This window comes from Quercus lobata, chromosome 9 (assembly GCF_001633185.2).
Source record: "Quercus lobata isolate SW786 chromosome 9, ValleyOak3.0 Primary Assembly, whole genome shotgun sequence".
In the NCBI taxonomy this organism is placed as follows: domain Eukaryota; kingdom Viridiplantae; phylum Streptophyta; class Magnoliopsida; order Fagales; family Fagaceae; genus Quercus; species Quercus lobata.
In genome coordinates, this window is record NC_044912.1 from 8,645,116 (window position 1) to 8,665,019 (window position 19,904).

The 19,904-nt window shown below is 33.9% G+C and overlaps 2 protein-coding genes across 3 annotated transcripts; one reads left to right on the forward strand and one right to left on the reverse strand.

The window, feature by feature from the left end:
* Positions 1–981: 981 nt before the first annotated feature.
* On the forward strand, positions 982–15,337 carry LOC115959260 (protein RKD4). Of its 2 annotated transcripts, XM_031077600.1 has the most exons (5): positions 982–1,088; positions 5,573–5,725; positions 13,657–14,155; positions 14,723–14,758; positions 14,868–15,337. In XM_031077600.1, the coding sequence occupies exons 3-5, from the start codon at positions 13,793–13,795 to the stop codon at positions 15,021–15,023; spliced, it is 555 nt and encodes a 184-aa protein (XP_030933460.1). In that variant the 5' UTR covers positions 982–1,088; positions 5,573–5,725; positions 13,657–13,792; the 3' UTR covers positions 15,024–15,337. The 2 variants fall into 2 exon arrangements, with proteins under 2 accessions (XP_030933460.1, XP_030933461.1); XM_031077601.1 differs by lacking the exon at positions 14,723–14,758.
* A 470-nt stretch (positions 15,338–15,807) lies between these two features.
* On the reverse strand, positions 15,808–17,939 carry LOC115959113 (uncharacterized protein At4g00950). The gene is made up of 2 exons (XM_031077414.1): positions 17,106–17,939; positions 15,808–16,079 (listed from the first exon to the last, which is right to left on the reverse strand). Exons 1-2 carry the CDS (start codon positions 17,658–17,660, stop codon positions 15,987–15,989), a joined length of 648 nt encoding a protein of 215 aa, XP_030933274.1. The 5' UTR covers positions 17,661–17,939; the 3' UTR covers positions 15,808–15,986.
* Between the last annotated feature and the right edge of the window lie 1,965 nt (positions 17,940–19,904).

The following is a 19,904-nucleotide window of genomic DNA, read 5'->3' on the forward strand; positions in this document are numbered from 1 at the left end:
AGGTATAAAAAGACAATAATAACCTTCAAAGTACAGGGAAAAAATGACTGCCTTCCCCTTAAGTTTTACCATAAACATAACATATACCATTAAAACCTTATTTAGCCATTAAATCACCTTATTTTTGAGGACTCATATTCCTAATTTTTGTGTTAATAAATTAACCAATAGGCAAAACAAAAGATTTATCAATTAAGCAAGGGCATATTAATAATATTATTACTTAAACACTCTTTCTTTTAGCTTGTTCTTAGTGAAACTCTTGACATGGGCGATAGCTTTGATTCATAAAGCAACAACTCACCAATTTGTTTTATGATCAATCAATCCATGCCTCCGTCATGGGTGCAGGAAAAAGCAAAGCGAATGAATTATTTGTGATTCATAAAGCAACAACTCACCAATTTGTTTTATGATCAATCAATCCATCCCTCCCTCATGGGTGCAGGAGAAAGAAAAGCGAATGAATTATTTAAAAGGTAGTGGGCACAATAAGCATGAGTCAAATGACAACTGCTATAGTTAGTTTGTCACATAAAAATAACATTTTATGTTCTTAACAAAGAGCATGTTCCCCCTCAAAAAAAAAAAAAAAAAAAAAAAAAAAAAAAGGGCATGTTGGTTCACATTAATAAGGTCATATAAGGGAAATTGGGATATTATGTAACGTGGAATTCATTATATTTGTTGTACTCGTCATAAGCACAATGGTGCGATTGTCATTTTTACTAAAATTTAGGGGTCATTATTATTTTCTTATACCTTGTTGAGGAAAAAATTTTCACACCACATGACTTCATTTCATTGGTGACCCGCACCACGTCAAGACTATAATGCCAAAGCCCATGGTCCAAAACTCATGGTGATATAATATCATTAAAGCCCATAGTTTGAGCTCATGGCACAACATCTCATTTTTGGCTCATGAGTCTCAACGGGAGGATTTTGGGATTCGTGGTTTGGAGGGCCAAGAAGTATGTTCAGAAAAACTCCAGTGGTTCAAAGTTGATAAATGAAAGTGTGTTGCTTGACATGTCTTCTCCAACTCCCTGAACTCTGACGATTCAGTGTGCAATAGGCAACATTTGGTAAGCCTTTCATATCACAGAACATTTAAAATGGTCAAACTCTCCATGCTTTTTACATAAAAATTAATGTTCATCATATAATATAAGTTTAAAAATGTAATTATAGTATTTCATATAAATTATATTATTTTTTCCATTTAAATCAATCTCAAGCACATGGCTAAATATATATTAATATTTCATATCTAGCATTAAATGTTCTCCTTACTCTTCAAGATTTGGTTAAAATACAAAAAAACTATAATTACATCTCTAAAACTTCATCAAATATCAACCAACTAGTTTATTACTTACCAAAATTATATATGGACTAAACATATAATTTTCCAAAAGAGGAAACTTAGCCAAAAATACTAGCAACACAACAGAAGCTGCAACAACTCCAACAGAAGCTGCAACAGCTCCAGCAGAAACTGCAATAGCTCCAGCAACAACTACGATAGCTCCATTAGCAACTTAGGTAGTTGACACATGTTCTAAAATGACATCACTTGCCCATTAATGCCCAATCCCAGCAGCTTACTGTCATACCCAAAGAAGTAAGAATCCTATAAAAGAAAATCCTACCATTTTAAGCTAAGATCCTTAGCTTTCAGTTGCAGTACCAGAAATAGGAAGGTCCTATAAAGGTTATCTTACCATTTTTAGCCAAACCATGAATTTAATCCTCCAGCAAAAGATGTCATTCAGATGACATCATCCAACAATTACAGCTATGACTGACAGCTGTAATAGCAACTCCAGTAGTATTAAAGTCTCAAACTTTCTTTTTTTGGCTAAAAAACAAAAATCCACTAATGAAACTACTTACTTTGTCAAAAACTTTTTCTTGTTTGTTAAATTTTTCTTCAATTAATTCTAATTTAGTTACATACTTGGCTCTATATAAAGAGGACTAAGCTACACACTAATTGAACTACTATCCATCCCTATCTCACCCCTGATTTTGAAACTACATTCATTTTGTTGCCATATCTCTAAACATCTCCATATCTTTCTTCATCTCTCTTACAAAATCCTTCTACTTAGATAATCCCTATTACACACACTACTACCCATCTCTCCCACATTTTAATATTCTGAAACTGCATCATTTTGTTGAACAAAAACACATCTCCATCTCTTTCTCTATTTTTCTTACAATACCTCTCTTCTTAAAAAGCAACATAACCCATGATATAACACAAAAAACCACTCCAGCAGTAACTATAAGCTCATGTATTTACTATATTTAACTTTTATATCATCTATCTCATACTTCCATATATTTCACAAATACATTCCTCACAAACTATCTATACATATTTCCCATATATATTTATAATCTGCCTTACAAACACCATATCTCACACAACATAAATAAATAAATAAATATATATATATATATATATTTCTTACAATCTCCATACATCTTAAAAGATGCCAAACACTCTTCCAAGAACATATTACAAAAACCCTTCTCATGAAAGACATTTGAACATCAATACTAAGGTATTTCTCTTAAAAGGCACAAAGACTTTGTAGTGGGTCTTTTTGGTTATATCGGGCTAGGCTGCCTTCTGCGGTACTGGGCCCAAATATTATGAGTAAGGGAATTGAGATCAGTCCAGCTGTAACTTAATTTGATCCGGCTTGTGTACAAACTATGCCTCGTTCGCCAGGAGCGCGCTTACAGCAAGTAGAGCTATTTTAGATGAATCATGGTAGATAGATATGATAATAATAAGACAAAAGAAAGTACTTTGATTTCTTAATTAAAGTAAATAGATAATCCCTAATCAAGAAAAAATAATCACAGTTTAACAACAATTACTTTTATAAAGAAAAGTAAGGGGAATAAGTGGATAGTATATAGGTTAATTAAAAGAAAAAAGAAATTAGATCAAATCTGATCCGCAGGACCAAAACCAGAGAGGGAAGAACGTCTCTTCTCAACATGAATAATCTCCCAAGGAAATCTTGTCGTGGAAATTAATCACTTTAGGGAAACGGACCTGAATGGCTGGTGTATAAGAGAATTCTTTGTTTCTAGCAGAGAGCAGGACTTTGAGAGGGAAAGAGGGAATCAACTTATTGGTGCATGCCTATCGCTCTAACTCTCTATCTTTTTATTTCCTTCTCTTCTAATATTCTCCTTTCTTATTCCTTTTTCTCAATACTTGTTTTATATTTCCGTTTTTCAAGTTCCTATATCGTGGTGGTGGTGTCGTCCCCTGTACAAGGCAAAGGTCTCTTTTTATAGTACCTGCCGTGACTAGGTTTTACTATTTTATCTCTTAACCACCTTTGTCTGGTCTGGGTGTATTTGCCAATCACCACTGGTCTGTTTGTATGCCACTACCCATCACCAGACAAAAGAAAACTATTTTGTTTATTTGTCTGTCGTGGCACCCTTCCTTGCTATGGTGTGGGTGCATTCTCTCCCTATTCCTCATGGCATGCATCTAGTGGTTTCAACTCAGTTTTACTTCTTTTAGGTAGTATGTCATCCCAACAAGACATTTTCCCCAAAAAAACTCGAGCAGGAACTTCAGAATAGGTTTTTCCCCTCTCTTCATCGCCAAACCATACCCTCTTACCTCTGACCCATAACCTCACTGTGTCCTGTATTGGCTGGGTACAGATTGGTGAGGTATGGGCCTTGCACATGCCCCTCTTCCATGTATGTCCAAAATCTGCCCACTGCTCATGCGTTTGCCGTGGTTAGCTTGCACAGTCTGTTGTCCGTTTTTGACTATTTTCTGGTTTCCCTTTCTTTTATGGCTTGCCCCACTCAAGGGCTGGGCCTTGCTTGACGGTGGGCCAGCCTTTTTTCTGCTACCATCTCCTACCATACCACTTTATCATTCATGCTGTGAAGTTGTTTGCCTCAATCCTGCTGGACCTCTTTAGGCCTGCCATTTATTCTTCTCCCAATGGCCCAGTACAGCCATTGGTTCTTTTATTACATCATTGGTGGGCTCTTGTGTCCCATTTGTTTTCTCTTGTGTCCTTGGCCCATTTGCTTTCCTTGGGTTTCCTTGGCCCTTTTTTTAACTTTGCATTCCCATGAGCTTTTACTGAGTTCTTTGGGCTTCCCCAACCTAATTACATTATCCCTCATCCTTGGGGCTCATGGGCTTGCCATCAACCCCTTACTTTCTTTACTTTCTTTACTTTCATTACTTTGGACCTGTCGTGGTTCATTCTCACTTTTCCACATCATATATTGCCTATGGTTTGCTTTTTTCTCTCTTTTCGGGTTCCTTTAAGCCCATTTACCCCCTCCAGGCCCATTTGTTTATCTCATGGGCCTGTGATCCATTATTCCTGCCACTTGAGTTTAATGGGTTTTCTATCCATTTATCAACTCTTTTCTGTCCACGTTGCTGGGCTTCTCCTTTCCACTTGAACTTCCAAAATGGTCATCAACAAACTTCATATTAAAGTCATTTTCATTGAAGACATACATTTCTAATACTTAAAGCTTTTCTTATGAAAGGCACAAACTTATAAAATTAAAAGCCCTTTTTATGGAAGACAATATCAATCATACTTGACTAAAAACTAAAAGAGCATTACATGGGAAAAATCATTTTAAGTGCATGATTAAGGGGACAAACTTAACCAACCGATGCATACTGCTGGACATGTTCTCTTTCCTTCCAGTTGCACCCACTTTTCCCTTTCAATCATGAAGCCACCATGAAATGACTCATAATATCATACCGTACCATTGGACTCACTTCATCATGATGATGAGATATTATGTCCACTTCTATTATATAGTTGGAGCTACAAACTATGAAAATAAGTCATTATATTTTTATCTCCAAAATTATACTATTGAGTATATTTTAATTTATTATCATTGTATTGTTGTACTTATATCATTCTGCTGTTAGAATGTTATCAGCTCACTAACGCTATACGGCTAGAGCCACAAATCATATAAAGAACAAAATGATGCTGTACAACTGGAGTTAGAAACATTCAATATAATTCAAAATCTCTCTATCTTCAAGATTACATTATTAAGTACATGTTAATTCATTGTTATTGTACTGCTGGATACAAGTTACTTTAATATTATCTCACTATTTAATAAACACAATCTCACTAATACTTCATTAATGAACATATATTATTTGGACATGAACCACCATTACACATATTTTATTTGGACATGAACCACCACTAGACACATATTTTTTGGAAATGAACTACCATTGGACATATATTATTTGGATATGGACCATTGTTGGACATACCTTATTATGTTGAACATGAACGATGAACTGCAGCTGGATATCAACTATTGGACTCATTCCATTATCGGATATATGAAACTTAATTAAATACTTTCTAATATTGGAAATCACTTAATAAACATAATAATAACGTATCAACTCACAATTTAATCAAAGTTATCATGCTAAGCATATTATTTATATATTTCAACTATTATCATAATTCTGAGACTTTGGGCCTTATCTATTTTGTAGGCTTAAAATGCACCAGAAGTCAATAGTCTATGCGGCCAAATGTCGAGTTCCGGATTGGACTCTCCAAAACAAATTCGGGTCTAGTAAAGTCACACCTCTAGCAAAAGACACATGGCTACGCGCAAAAAACTGCCCCGACATACCTTAATAGAGGTTTGTGTATTTTATTTTTTTTTTATATAAAAAAATGTAAAAATGCAAATTTTGTTTTGTTTTGTGTGTTCATGTAAGATTCTTAGAAAAACAAATCCCATTTTGAGAAAATTGAAAAGAAAAGCACTTGGAAGTAGAGGGGGAAATATATATATATATATATATATATATATATATATATAAATGGAAGGGAGAGAAACTTAGTTAAAAAAAGGAAAAGAAATGGATACAAGATGATAGTAGTTTTTATCATTTGCCTTTTTTTTCCGTTCCTAAAGCCAACGCTAGCTCTCTAATCACCATTAATGTCAACACTCTAATTCAACAACAACTTTTGAGTCCTTTAATGAGAGCCACGAGCTTATGGTTGTTGAAGTAGACAAGTAGAAGAGACCATCAGTTCAGCATTTCGTGGAGCTAGAGAATTCAATTTATTATTTTCCTAGCCAAAAGTGTATGTTTTTTCAACTATAGAGTGTCACATTAATGTGATGGAAGTCATCAATTAGAGCATGATTAATTATGCCCAAATTTAATATAAATCTTTCTATTTTGACTTGCTCTCCCGTTGTGATGGAGTGAGGATAGAATCAATAGATAAGGGATTGGTGAGATTGATGTGAAGGGATAGGGATGGCTCTTTTTATTGGAGTAAACTCCAAAAAAAAAAAAAAAAAAAAAAGCACTTGGATATAAGGCATGCCTTGAAATCTTTTATAAAAAAATAAAATGTAAAATACTATTTTGGTCCCTAAACTTTACTAAAAGTTTATTTTTTATTCATAAACTCTGTAAAAAGTTTTTTTAAATAGTCTAAAGATAAAAATAAGAATGAAAAAAGAATTTTTTCAATAGTTTAGGGATGAAAAATAAACTTTTAGTAAAGTTTAAGGACATAAATAAAACATTTTCAATAGTTTAGGGACGAAATATGAACTTTTAAATAGTTTAGGGACGAAAAATAAACTTCTTAAAATTTAGGGATGAAAAACAAACGTTTGGTAAAGTTTAAGGACCAAAATAGTATTTTACTCAAAAATAAAGAAATAAAATAAAAAGTCATGTATTGAAATGAAAGACAATTATGAATTTGCTTTATTTGTTTATGAACAAGAATTTTTTTTTTTAATGATTTACATATAGGATTTTATAAACAGGAAAGGATAAGTTATAGAAAGGCAGCTTGCTCCGATACGATAATATTTGATGGAGAAGAAAGTTATAAATAATGTAACAATTAATCTCATGAAAAGTTCAATATTGGTTTATGATGAATGTTGACGACATGCTTAATATATCCAAATTGAATGAAAAGCTAGTGGACGGTTGAGTAATATGTAAGAATTTGACTTTTTATAGAAGAACAACAATTTTGATATTCAAAAGGTGAAAGATATAAATTTGTTATTTTCTTTTCATTCCCTATTTTATAAATTTCCAAACACATTAAAGAAAATATCAAAATATATCATATACTCTTAAAAATCATATCAAAGAAAATACACAACAATCCATTTCACTCAGTTATTTTATGATCTATCTATTTACTCCATTATTTTAAAAACTTCCAAATACCAAGGGAATAATTTAGAAAAAAGACTAAACAGAGAAGGCCCTTAAGTTTCACATTTTGAACAATCCTCTGTCAAAAAGCTTTCAAAATGGTGGACAATAGGTTAGAACAAACCCCTCTAAATTTAGGTTTGTATAAGCTGATGCAAAACGGTATTTTGAATTTAAGGCTGTGTTTGGTTCGTGTAAAAGCATTTCCGGAAAATGTTTTCATGTGTTTGGTTGCATTTCAAAAAAAATTTCGAAAAATATTTTCTAGTGTTTGGTTGTATTCTTGAAAATATCATAGAAAACACATTTTCTACTTGTTGCTCACATTTTCTCACATTTTCTCGGTTGCCAAACGAATATATAATCCCATTTCTCAATTGATAAACACCGAAACAAAACCCAACCAAAAAAAAAAATCATCAAAACCCAACCATTTCTCAATTGCGATTCGAAGTCGAAGTCGAACGGCGAAGTCGAAGGGTGCGAAGTCAAAGGGCTCTAGGTTCGTCGGCGAAGTCGAACAGCGAAGTGGGCTCTGGGTTGCGATCTAGGCTCTAGGTTCGATCTCTCTCTGGGTTCGCCGGCGAAGTGGGCTCTGGGTTGCGATCTGGGCTCTGAGTTCGATCTCTATCTGGGTTCGTCGGCGAAGTCGAACGGCCTTGCGAGATCAACTGGTGCGTGCGATCGGCTCGGACTGGAGCTCGGGGTTCGCCGGCGATCGTCGAATTGGACTGGAGCTCGGGGGCCTCTCTCTCTCTCGGTCCGGAATTCATTTGAAGTGAAAATAGGAACGGAAATTCATTTCCGTGGTCAAAGCCTATTTTTTTCGGTCAATTGAAATTGATTTTCGGAAAATTCTATTTTCCGGACCAACCAAACACCCGTATTTCTGGAAATGTTTTTCCAAAAATGATTTTCACCCAAAACAAACACACCCTAAATAAGTATTTATAAAAAAGTTATGAAAAGTTGCTGTTATGAAATAAAGTTTTGAGTTTTAAAAATACACTTTTAAGCTTTCAAAATGCTTTATTTTCATATATTGCTTGATGTGTTCTGTATAAACTTTTCTTACACAAATCAGAATTGTTGGAATCAAATTAATACTAAAAAAATAAATAAATCAGAGAGTGAGCTCCACGTAAAAGAGATGAAGATTTTAGAGACAACGAAGGTTTTGTGAAAAAACGTGAGCTTTGGAGTCACTCATCAGTAGTGCTTGGTCAGTCAGTGCAATACTCAGCAGAAAGCAGCAGCAGACTCCATCATTTGAAATTCGAAGTCTCCACAGGACGCTGTCAGCAATCATAACCCACATGCACTCTTCTCTTCCATACTCAACATGTTTTTGCCTGAAAAGGTGTACATGTCAATTCATGACGATCCATCAATGCTTCAAACTATTTCCATGGGCCTAATCTCATGAGGATTTAGGAGGGGAAAAAAACAAATTACTTTTAATTATGTCAATTTAACCTTAACATTTTTATTTATCAAAACCTCTGTTTCACTTTGTTGGATTCTGTGTGAAAAATAAAAAACCAGTACATAAAAAGTGTACTACTTTAACCTTCTATTTCCTCACGTTAAGGGTGTGTTTGGATAGAACTTATTTTGCTGAAATTGAAAACTGAAAACTGAAAACACTGTAGCAAAATAATTTTTAAATGTGTGAATAGTACCGTGGGACCCATTTTTAATGAAAAAGTTGTTAAAAAGTGTAATTTGTGGGTCCGTGAATAGTGCATATATACACTGTTCATGTGAAAAGTCAACATTTGCGGTTACTGTTCAATGAACAGTAACCGCATTACTCAAAACAAAACGTGTGAAAAAAAAAAAAAAACAAAAACGCAGCTTCAGAAAACGCAACGCGGAACCAAACACACACTAAAGAGAAGGGAAAAACTTTATCAATACCTCTCTCTCTCTCTCTCTCTCTCTCAAAGTTTAACAAAAACAATCCCATCATTGTCTTAAACAAAAATTAGTGTTGTTATTGTGTGTGCAAAATGGGCTAGAGGTTTTTGATTATTACACTAATATAGGTGTGAAATATTATTTAGCACTCTAGGAGTACAAAATCTTTGAAATTATTTAGTAATTTCCTCATCAAATGATAAATCTAACTCTATTTTTGAATTTAATTAGTGGTATACTTTCTTCTAGAGAAAATTGAAAATTAGTTGTATACTTTGAAAGTGTGAGATTTGAATTACACAACTAAAAATATAAGATAATTTGTCAAATGTATACATTTATAAGATTTTTTCCCCCAATGATTTATGAACCCCCACAAGCAAACAAGGAGAATGGGATAGACTTTTTATTAGTTTTTTAATCTTTAAAATCAAGTTGATAGACTCCTATGATTACTTTTCCTTTCCCAAAACAATCTAATTTTGTCTTACCAATAAATAAATACTATAATAACAAATAATAATCTTAGTTCGTGGGTCCAACTAAAAGAAAAGGAAAGAAACATTGGTTTTATTAGGTTGAATGTATGGACTTTTTTTGAATCCATGATTTGCAGAGTGACAACATTAATTTAGTTTTTAAAGTTTTTATAATAAAGTACTAATCAATGGCGTGATTGGTGGGAATCATATGGGTCCCGTAGAAGAAGAATAGGAAGTAGGAATGATGATTCTTCATTCTTATCTCGTGCGGACTCATCCCCTTGTCCCTTGTCCCTTGTCCCTTGTGCTGCAGACTAGACTAGCCTAGCCGAGTTGACTCAGTTGAGTCTCTCTTTCCCCATAGCTAGCTAGCTTAGTAGCTTGCCTTTCACCGGGCCTGGTAGATCTTCAACTTTATAAGGACTTCGGCTATATCTTTGATTACTTGGATCCAGTGTTTATATGGGCCAAATAAGGCAAAGCCCACAAGAAGGGATCACATGGCTCATAGAAGCCCAAACCCATCAAATTGAAACAATCCTTTTTCTTTTTGGTTATCAGTCCATTGATTGAGGCCACTTCTTTATAAGATTATAGATCGTATAGCCCATGTTGCTTTTGTGCCAAAATAGGTGAATTATTGAGAATGTTGTGGTTATTAAGAAAGTCATACACAACTTTAGGAACACAAAGATAGAAGAAAGGCTATGTGGGCTTTTAAGCCTTTTTAAGGTAGATTTCTAAAAAGGCTTCTGATAGAATGGAATGGAATTTCATCTTTTGAAACAATTCATATTGTCTATTGTGATTGCAGTGCATGCCTAATTCATTATAGTCATTGTTATGGCCTAAAATGTATTAAGGCTAATTAGGCAATTACATATCTCAAACAAAATTGGAGATTTCGGATTCTTCTTCTTATTAGAAGCCAGAGTGTTGGGGGTGAAAGGTTTATCCATCATTTGCTAAAAGGTCTAACACAAAATCACCATAATTGGGGGCCAAATTCTAGTATTGATTTCAATCTCGACCTCAATGCATATATGCAAGTCCCATGTTTACAATAACTTCCTCTCTTAATCCAGGTGTGGATCAAATATATCAACTATCAAGCATAAAAAATTAAGTAGAATATGATAACCACTATGAATTTTTTTTTTTTTTTAAATAATTTTTACCAGTGGTGGAGGCCGATTCAAAATATGGTTCTACTCATAAAAAATATCAAGTAATATTACTGAATTTTAAAAATCTTGTCATTATTTTTGGGTGAGAAATTTGAACTTTAAATATCTCCTTTAGAAATACCAAGCAATTCTGACTAGTTAAGTTACAAGGCTTTTGGTAACTCTCGACAATCTTGACATCGTGACCATTTGAACCATCAATATTCACTAAGGCCTCCTTAAATGTACATCAAGATAGATTTATTAGATCCAATTATAAGTTACAATCCTACATATGCAAGTAATAAAGTCCATAAATGTATAAACAAACAAAGCCAAAACATTCTATTCTACCGTTTTAGTAGTCGCCATCACAATTCAGAATGTGCAGGTAAGAATAGTAGGGGAAAGTATATGTATAGCGATGCATAAATGGGCCGCCAATGGCGGTTATGACGGCTCAACCCATTAATTAAATACATACTAATACTCAAAAAACCCCTAAATCGGAATTAAGATAAAAATGATGAAGAGGGTAAGTGAACTCATCTGTATTAGTATGATAATTAATTCATTTTAATGCGAATTTATGCTCTCAACCTCTGTAATTGTGCTGTAACCTCCTCTCATTATAGACATCTTAATTTGGCATGCATGTATGTGCCAATGTTGATGCATACGGCTAAGTGCAAACAAGATAAAATTTTAATTTTTAATTTGAATAAATTTTTATACTAATGGCTAGGACTATCCAAGCATAACCCGGACCCGAAGGATCCTTCTGACCCGAAAGTCACCTAAACAAGTCACGTAAACATAAAACTGTTCAATCTGAATGCTAAGTCAGTCAACAACAATTCCCCATTGTCAATCGTCGATATCGGTTCAAGTGACTGGTTTCTTGTCTAAAGCACCAACGACTTCGACTCCAATACGCCAACCAATACGTATATTCCCACATACAATCCATATCTTACGTATGTGTTAAATTGTGATTGGATTTTAGCACATTCACGTAGGTCCACCATTGATACTTGAACATATTGTGTCAGCTTATGCACTAATCATGAGTTAACACATAAGAAGGGTGTGTGAATGAGTGTGTCCATATATAGTGTTATTCCTCTGTCCAATGTTGCAAGTTTCAGCATTCTTCATTGGTGCTTCGTTGTGTGCCGCCACAAGGTAATCAAACTTTTTCTGAGAAATTCAATAAGATCTCGATCAGATCTTAGCCAAAATTGGCTAGATCTCTACCATATATGGCAAGATATACGCTCGATCTGACGGGATCTATGCTAGATCCAGCAATATCTACACGAGATTTGGCTAGCGCCACAAAAGCTCAAGCGTCAACGATTCCGACCAGATCTGATAGCCAGATTTTCGTTTTGTGGCAGTTAGAAACTCATGCAGTCATGGATAGCAGCAGGTTTGCAATCTTTAGACCCACAATTTTAAAGTCATGTTGTTAGTTTTGCTACTAAACCCGAGTCGGATCGACCCATAGACAACCCTAGCCATTTGGTTTAGTGGCACCTCCAATTATATCTTAAGTTTCATTATTGATATCTCAACTTATTTCCACAATAATGAATTAAGTTCCCTTAAAATATGGTGAATAATTTGGAAAATGATAGTCTTTATTTGATATAAATTTATTTATGATTAAAATGAGATATTATAAATCTAATAACATATCTAGTACCAAACTATTTAAAATATAAATTAAATGATGTGTTATATAATCTAAATGGTAAAATGGACTTGAAATTAAGAGATCCCAACTTCATACTGATTTTTTTGGACATGCAATGTTCTAATAAAGGTGGGGTTTTAATTTCTAAGAAAATTATGTGATATGCATGCAAGGAAAAATGAAAAAATGAAAAAAAGAAAAAAAGAAAAAAAAAAAGACTTAAAGTAGCACTAAGTTGTCATGTCTCTTGTGTGTGTGAATAAAGAAGTTTGCCACCATTATACTAATTATTAGACTTCTTTTTTTTTTTTTTTGCTTATTAGCATATTTCACATTCAATTTTGGTTTTCCCATAATAATAAAAATTAGGTAAAATACAGTTTAATATCCTTGATATTTGGGTTAATGCCAACTAAATTTAAGACTTTCAAATCGATAAACTTAGTCCTTAATCATTGTGAGAAAGAGGAGAAAAATGAGTAACAGTTTAGAACTAAATTGGATTTAGAGACCAAATTGGTCACTTTTGAAAAGTCTTAGATCATATCATAAGTTTTTATTTTTATTTTTTGGAACATGTATACATGCATATGGTATAATTTACCATGTGAATGTAATGTACAATTTACCAGGTGAATGTAATGTACATGCGTGTGAAATCAATATATAAAGAGATTTTTTTTTTTGAGAATGAATATATAAAGAGATAGTAAAGCATTAATTGAGCACGAATGATACATACCCCTCTTCTTGATTGGTAATCGTTCACTATTAAATATCACATTTACTAGATTCCACCGAGAATGTAACCCCCCAAGGTGTGTGCACGAACTTCAATCCATCTCATTCTCAATTTATACCTTTGTGTTTTCCATTCATTCCCTCTCCAACACACACACACTCTCTCTCTCAAATGGGTTCTATCCAAAATGACATTCCCATAAAGATTGAGAACCCACATGAGTTTGACTGGGTATACCAGGAAGAACATTCTAAAAAGTAAGATATATATACTAAATTTTGTACTGTTCGGTTTGCTTATTATGTACTCACTATGCAAGTTTTCTATTTTGTGTGTGTGTGTGTGTGTTTTTTCTGCAGAAACTTCGAACTTCCCGCACTAGACAGCTACTTTGACGAGTTATCTGACTCGTTTCCATTATCATATAGCTACACAAAGCAACTTCCTTTCACTGAGTTCCAAGACTTTGAAGATTTCCCTTATGACTTTTTCTCAATGGAACAAGTACAAGACTTTGCATCCCATTTTGACATAGATCATGTGGTACTCGACCAAAGTCCTGTTAACCCCATTACAGAATTTGCTCCTTCTGGAAGTGAGTCTTCAGTGATAAGTCAGAGTGAGTACGCAAGTTCTGGCAAGAGTGAAGAGGAAAAAGGGACAAGTAGTAGGAGAAAGAGAACTACTTTATTGGAGTTGGATGAGATACAGAAACACTTTGATGTCCCAATCACCAAAGCAGCAAAAGAAATGAATGTGGGTTTGACAGTGTTGAAGAAAAGGTGCAGGCAGCTAAACATCATGAGGTGGCCACATAGGAAGATCAAGAGCTTGAATTCCCTCATCAAGAATGTTCAGGTACGTGCATGCATGTCAATTTTTGGGTCCAGATAGGTCCAATATGTATGGGTTACTATATATACAATTGTCATCATTATGAGTCTCCAAAGTTGACAGAATAAGCCTTTCCATAAGGGTTTTTGCAACCTTCTGTTCTGCTCTGTGTTTGTTTACGGATATGCCTCAAAGGGTACTGACCATATTGATCAAGTTCAAGGCTAAAGAAAATATTGTTTTGTTGTTTGATTGTGATTGGATTATAAGTTTATAACACATTGTTTATTGTGTTCAACATGCATATTTTAGTGAGGAATGTTCTGGTCACTGCCAAAGCTTTCATAATCTTTGAATGTCATGCATTGACAATTTGGAATTTGTGGTTGTTTGGCTACGAAATGTCAACTTCGTCTACTGTAAAAAAAATTTACTGTCAAGATTTTTCACATTAATGTTCAATTGGTATTCTATTTCCTAAGGTAAAAAGGCATGTAAAAATTGTATTCTTCGTAGTTTGAATTTTTTATTTGGATGAATGATATACTTGACTAGAAAAAAAAGTTAAAAATTTGCCTTTAATATTTTCAGAACAAAAGATTGGAGTTAGAACTTCTGGTGGTTGAGGTACATAGAAGAATTGACAGATAATTCCTGTTTGATGTTTTTATTTTCAATCTTTCATATTCATGACTCAACAGTCAATGTCTAAAATTGTTTGTTATATGTATTTTAGGATTTAGGTTTCAAACGGGAGGCAGACATCTTGGAGGATCAGAAGAGACTTCTAGAGATACTGCCGGATACGGAGCTGACTGAGGAAATTAAGAGGCTGAGGCAGGCTTGCTTCAAAGCAAACTACAAGAAGAAAAGAATGGCTATCCAAGCTTGACTACCTAGTCATTTAAACATAGAGAGAGAGAGGTCTAATTAATAGTTTGTTATCTAGAATAGCAGAAATGACAATACAAGTTCGCAATCGTATTGGGAAATGATAAGATAAACTTTGAATTAGTCTGTTTAGAGTTTAGGCTTTGAAAGCATAGAAATATTTCTGGCTTATATTGTGGGATTAAGTTGATGTTGATATTTGCTTAAAGACTATAGACTGTGCTTTTCAGTTCCAAATATTCTCAGTCAAGGAAAACTCCTTGGCATTATTTTTCTTGCTTACTTTTCTGATACTATCTAGCTATTAAAAATCAGACGCGGTTGTAGACTTTGTCAATTGCCTATATACAATGTATGTCACCAATATCAACAATCTAATCTCTACCATTGGAGTCAATGCTCAATACCACTAGTTTTCACTTTTCATTCTAACACAGTAGCCTATTGGTACATAAAGGATAAGAATTAAGAGTCAAATTTGGCTAATAATACTGTTTGTTTGTTAACACTATAGTAGCTTAGTGCTATTTCAAAGGAGAGAATCTTGGTTCTAAAATAGTAATATTTAAATCTTTCTCCCTCAATTGTTATAACAAAATCCATTTTAATTTTTCTTGCATTGAGAACTATAAATAACAATAATATATATATAAAAAAACACATCTCTACACTAATCAATTTTCTTAGATCTTCTAGTATATTACAACTGAGAAGTGAGAATCCTATTAATCCTTTTTTTTAGCCAAATATGCTATTGATGAATTTTACACTGATTTTCAGAATAATTTGGTAGCAATTATTACTTGTTTTTATTGTAGAATGGTGCTCCATCACTTAAAGTAGAATATACATATAAACATATTATTGAATTATTTTGGAGCTATATATACAAGGTTTCTAAACAGAATTAAGAGGACCATATATTTATGGCAGCATGATTGAGGAGCTAGGAGGGTGGTAAAAACTAAAAAGTCACAGAGTGAGAGTCCCTCTTTCTTAGTCTTTCTTGCCTACGTCTCCATGGGACCGCTTGCTTTAGGCTTTCATAAATGTTTGCCTGCAATTATATTATATATAAGGTACGATTAAATAATTGAACATGAATGATTAGAGAAATTAGTCAACCACCTCGTTAGAGATAAAACTTTTTTTTTGTTAATATTTTTTTAATACATTAAAGAAACTTTTTCTTTTGTTAACATTTTTTTAATACATTAAAGATCTTTGTTTTTTCATTTTCTAGAGGAGCCAAAGAGGTTTACCTTAGCTATATTAAATTATTAATGCGCATTAAAAATGGTATGAGAACACAGAAATTTGCTGGAAAATCAGTTTGAAGGAAAATGATGAACAATCTGTTTGTGTATGTTGAAAACAAGAAACACAAAACGTAGCACATGAATTTGCACCAAATTATGATTATGCAATTGTGTTCTGGATGGCCTTGTTCAGATTGGAACATGTAGCATTGTTCTGGTTTTAAATGATTGAAAAAATTTAGCCTATAAAAAGCAAAAAATAGAAAGAAATAGAGAAAGCTTTCTACAAAATTGCCATAAGCTATCACTTTTTTTTTTTGAGAAGACCATAAGCTATCACTTGGTTGCAATTGAAACCCCTTTAACGTGTTATGGAATGCTGTTACTTGTTATAGCATGCACTATGAGAGCAATTAATGTATATATTCACAGGTAAACATCAACAATCAATTAATCCTTAGTTCCAAAACTTTATAATCAACATTATCAAAAAAAAACTTTATAATCAACAAACTAGTCAGACTATATTCACATGTACCAAGTAAAAAAGAGAAGAAAAGAAAAATGCAGAAAAGTGGGGGAAAAAAAAGCTTCATGACATGACAAGAAAGCATAAAACCTTAAAATCGTAACACAACCTGCAGATACACAAAACAACAAGGAAAGTTTGGCCTGATCCTTGATTAAAAATCATAACTTTAACTTTTTGTGACACAGAAACTCATAATCATACACTTTTTTTTTTCTTTAAATGGTAAATAAACATGCAATAGAAATGTGTAATTCTAATTCATGAGACACAGTAAGGTTTGGAATGAACTTACCAAAAAATGTGGCTTTGTGTGAGAAAGATTCGAGAAGCTCCCAGACCTTTTCTTAACCCTTGTGATCTTCATCTTTGTATCACCACCACCACTATCCACCACCGGATATGATGAAAAGTCGAAAATACCCTCAACAACCTCCTTAGTCTTCCTGAAACTCCCCCACCTCATAGACCCTCCTTTGTCTTTAGCCAACTTCTTCCCCACCAAAGCCTCTGGGCTCCTAAGTGAAAACCTGAAAGAGATAGACCGACCCAAATAAGGTCCATCCAACACCGTAGTTGGGGAGGGTGTCTTGGTCATTTTGCTCTCACTCAACAACAACCTCGGAGGCAGTTCCAAGGATCTTGCACACTTGGGTTTGGAACTAGATTCGGTTGTTGTTTTCGTGCATGGCCTAGGTTTGCCTGGTGCTTCCTCCCACTGGAATGGAACCGAAGCTTGGATTCGGGGTGGTGGTGTTAACGTTCCTGCAGGCTCGGGTGGGTTGCTTGGGAATGAGAAAAGAGAGAGCTTAGGTGTGGAGTTTGCTTCGCAGTCTGCCTCGGACCCCATTGATTTTCTTTCTTCCTCTATGTCTAAAGCTTTAAGCTTTCTCTAAAAACTCAAAGACCCATTTCTCTATGAAGAAAAATATGCATACTGTTATGTGGGTATGTGAGTTTTTATAGAGAGAGAGAAAGTGAGTTTTTAGAGAGAGAAAGGTTGAGAGGTGGTGGGGAATGAGAATTGTGACGGTCACAGGCAAACGCTCCTGGCGCTTCTACTTCACGAGAAATTGCGAGGTTTTATATTCATTAGCAAGCCTTTGTTGACGAAAATTTGCACACCCTGGCCCTACCTTTTAGAGAGATCTATGGATCTTATTGGTAAATTGATCATCAACGTTCATTAGCTAATTTTGTCTTTTGAAAAGTCATATATAGCTAGGGAGGGTTTTTTTGATAAGAAAAGAAGAGAAAAGCAAAGTGTGATAGGTAATTTGTAACGGTTAGGTAAGGGTCATGCTAATTGACAATTACTACTACTACACGTCACAATAAATATGTATGTAACACAAACTTTTTTTCACAAATTTTGGCTTGTTTTATGCTTTTATTGTGATTGGTGGGATGTAAATATATTGTGGATGTTTGAGCATAGGAAAAATGATGTTTACGTGACTAATATTGTGACTTCAACAAATTGTGAAAAAGGATGTTAAAAAGTTCGTGCATCTGATATTATGTTTCACAGATCTAATTGTTAGAATTAAAATTCTTGCCAATGAGCAAAACACTTTGGGGAGGAGGGGGAGTTGGCTATGTTAGATTAATATCAATTTCACTTAGATCACATCAATGTGACAAATTGGGGAAAAAGGTTGTGTCAACTTATTACTGGGGTGTTTGGATAATTTATAGATATTAGTGGAAGTAATAGTTTGTGGAAAAATATCTTCCAAATGGAATAGGTATAGCGTAGGAAGAAAGTTAGAAAACTAGAGATTGTTTATAGTTTTTTTTTTGCTGAAAAGAGATTGTTTATAGTGACATCAACTTGACAATAGAATCTTACTCCTAAACAAGCTAGATCTTAGTCTTGGCAGAAAATTAAAGATGGTGATCCATTATTACATTACATCTGATTTATTCTTTGGTTCTAAATTAGTATCTTGACCTTGGCGTGGCATAAACTTCGATACTGATAGATTTTTGCAAGAGAGTAAAAGACCAAATTTTCTTGTCCTTTTCTTTCTTTCTTTCTGTGAGTCAAATGTTGGATTAAAATAATAAAGATAGCGACTCAAAGGTCATTGAGACTTGTACCTCGGGTCATACACTCATACGTGTGTCATCTAGCTACCTCTTGTGGTGAAGGTGAAAGGGTTAGACTTTGTTCCGGGTTTTTTTTTTTTTTCAAACCTAATAATGCTAGTGTCATTTTCACATTTAAAGGACAAAAGATTGCATTAACAAATGTAAATCTTAGGTGCCATCCTACTGATGATAATCAGATTTCCCTAAAAGAGACATTTCTGTAATGTTCTAATCATTCCTATTCCCATAAAAACAATATAAATTGTTTTGGACTCTGTATGATTTGATATGCTTAGCAGCTTAATTAAGTTCATGTGAGATTAAGGACACATCATGACTAATATGATATAGTGAACAAATGTAATAAGATTTGTGTAAGCTTTAATTGGTGCCATCTTCACAATTAGAGGACAAAAGAATGCATTAGCAAATGTAAATTTTAGGTGCCGTCTTACTGATTATCATCAGATTTCCCTGAAAAAAACTGCTCTAATGTTCTAAACTTCTGAGTTCTAATCATTCCTATTCCTACATAAACAATATAAATTTTTTTAGACTTTGTATGACTTGATATGCTTAGCAGCTGAATTAAGCTCATGTGAGATTAAGGACACATCATGACTAATATGATATAGTGAACAAATGTAATGAGATTTGTAAGTTTATGTGAACTTTGATATCATAAAGAGTGTTTAGATTAATATGCATGAAACATGTATGTACATGGAGGGAAACTTTAGAGGAGACTCCATATTGCTAGATGGCCTGTAAAGTTGAACATGAAAGGTATTTTGGGGCCCAAATAATGATCTCCATGATTTTTCAGGACCTTTGCTAGGGTCCCTTTTTAATAATCTGGGGTTGTCTTGAATATATATTCCAACTAACAAAAAAGAGAATGAAAAGAAGATCTGTTTTTTCCAGCATGGAAAGAAGATAATACCAAATTCCAGCTCAAACAAGTCTAACCACTCTGTACCCCACGAGGTCTCCTTTTTCA

Coding starts and splice junctions, on each gene's coding strand:
- LOC115959260 (XM_031077600.1), top strand. CDS start 13,793: ATGGAACAAGTACAAGACTTTGCATCCCATTTTGACATAGATCATGTG. Junction 14,156..14,722: donor CCCTCATCAAGAATGTTCAG/GTACGTGCATGC, acceptor TAATATTTTCAG/AACAAAAGATTGGAGTTAGA. Junction 14,759..14,867: donor TAGAACTTCTGGTGGTTGAG/GTACATAGAAGA, acceptor TATGTATTTTAG/GATTTAGGTTTCAAACGGGA.
- LOC115959113 (XM_031077414.1), bottom strand. CDS start 17,660: ATGGGGTCCGAGGCAGACTGCGAAGCAAACTCCACACCTAAGCTCTCT. Junction 16,080..17,105: donor ACACAAAGCCACATTTTTTG/GTAAGTTCATTC, acceptor ATATAATTGCAG/GCAAACATTTATGAAAGCCT.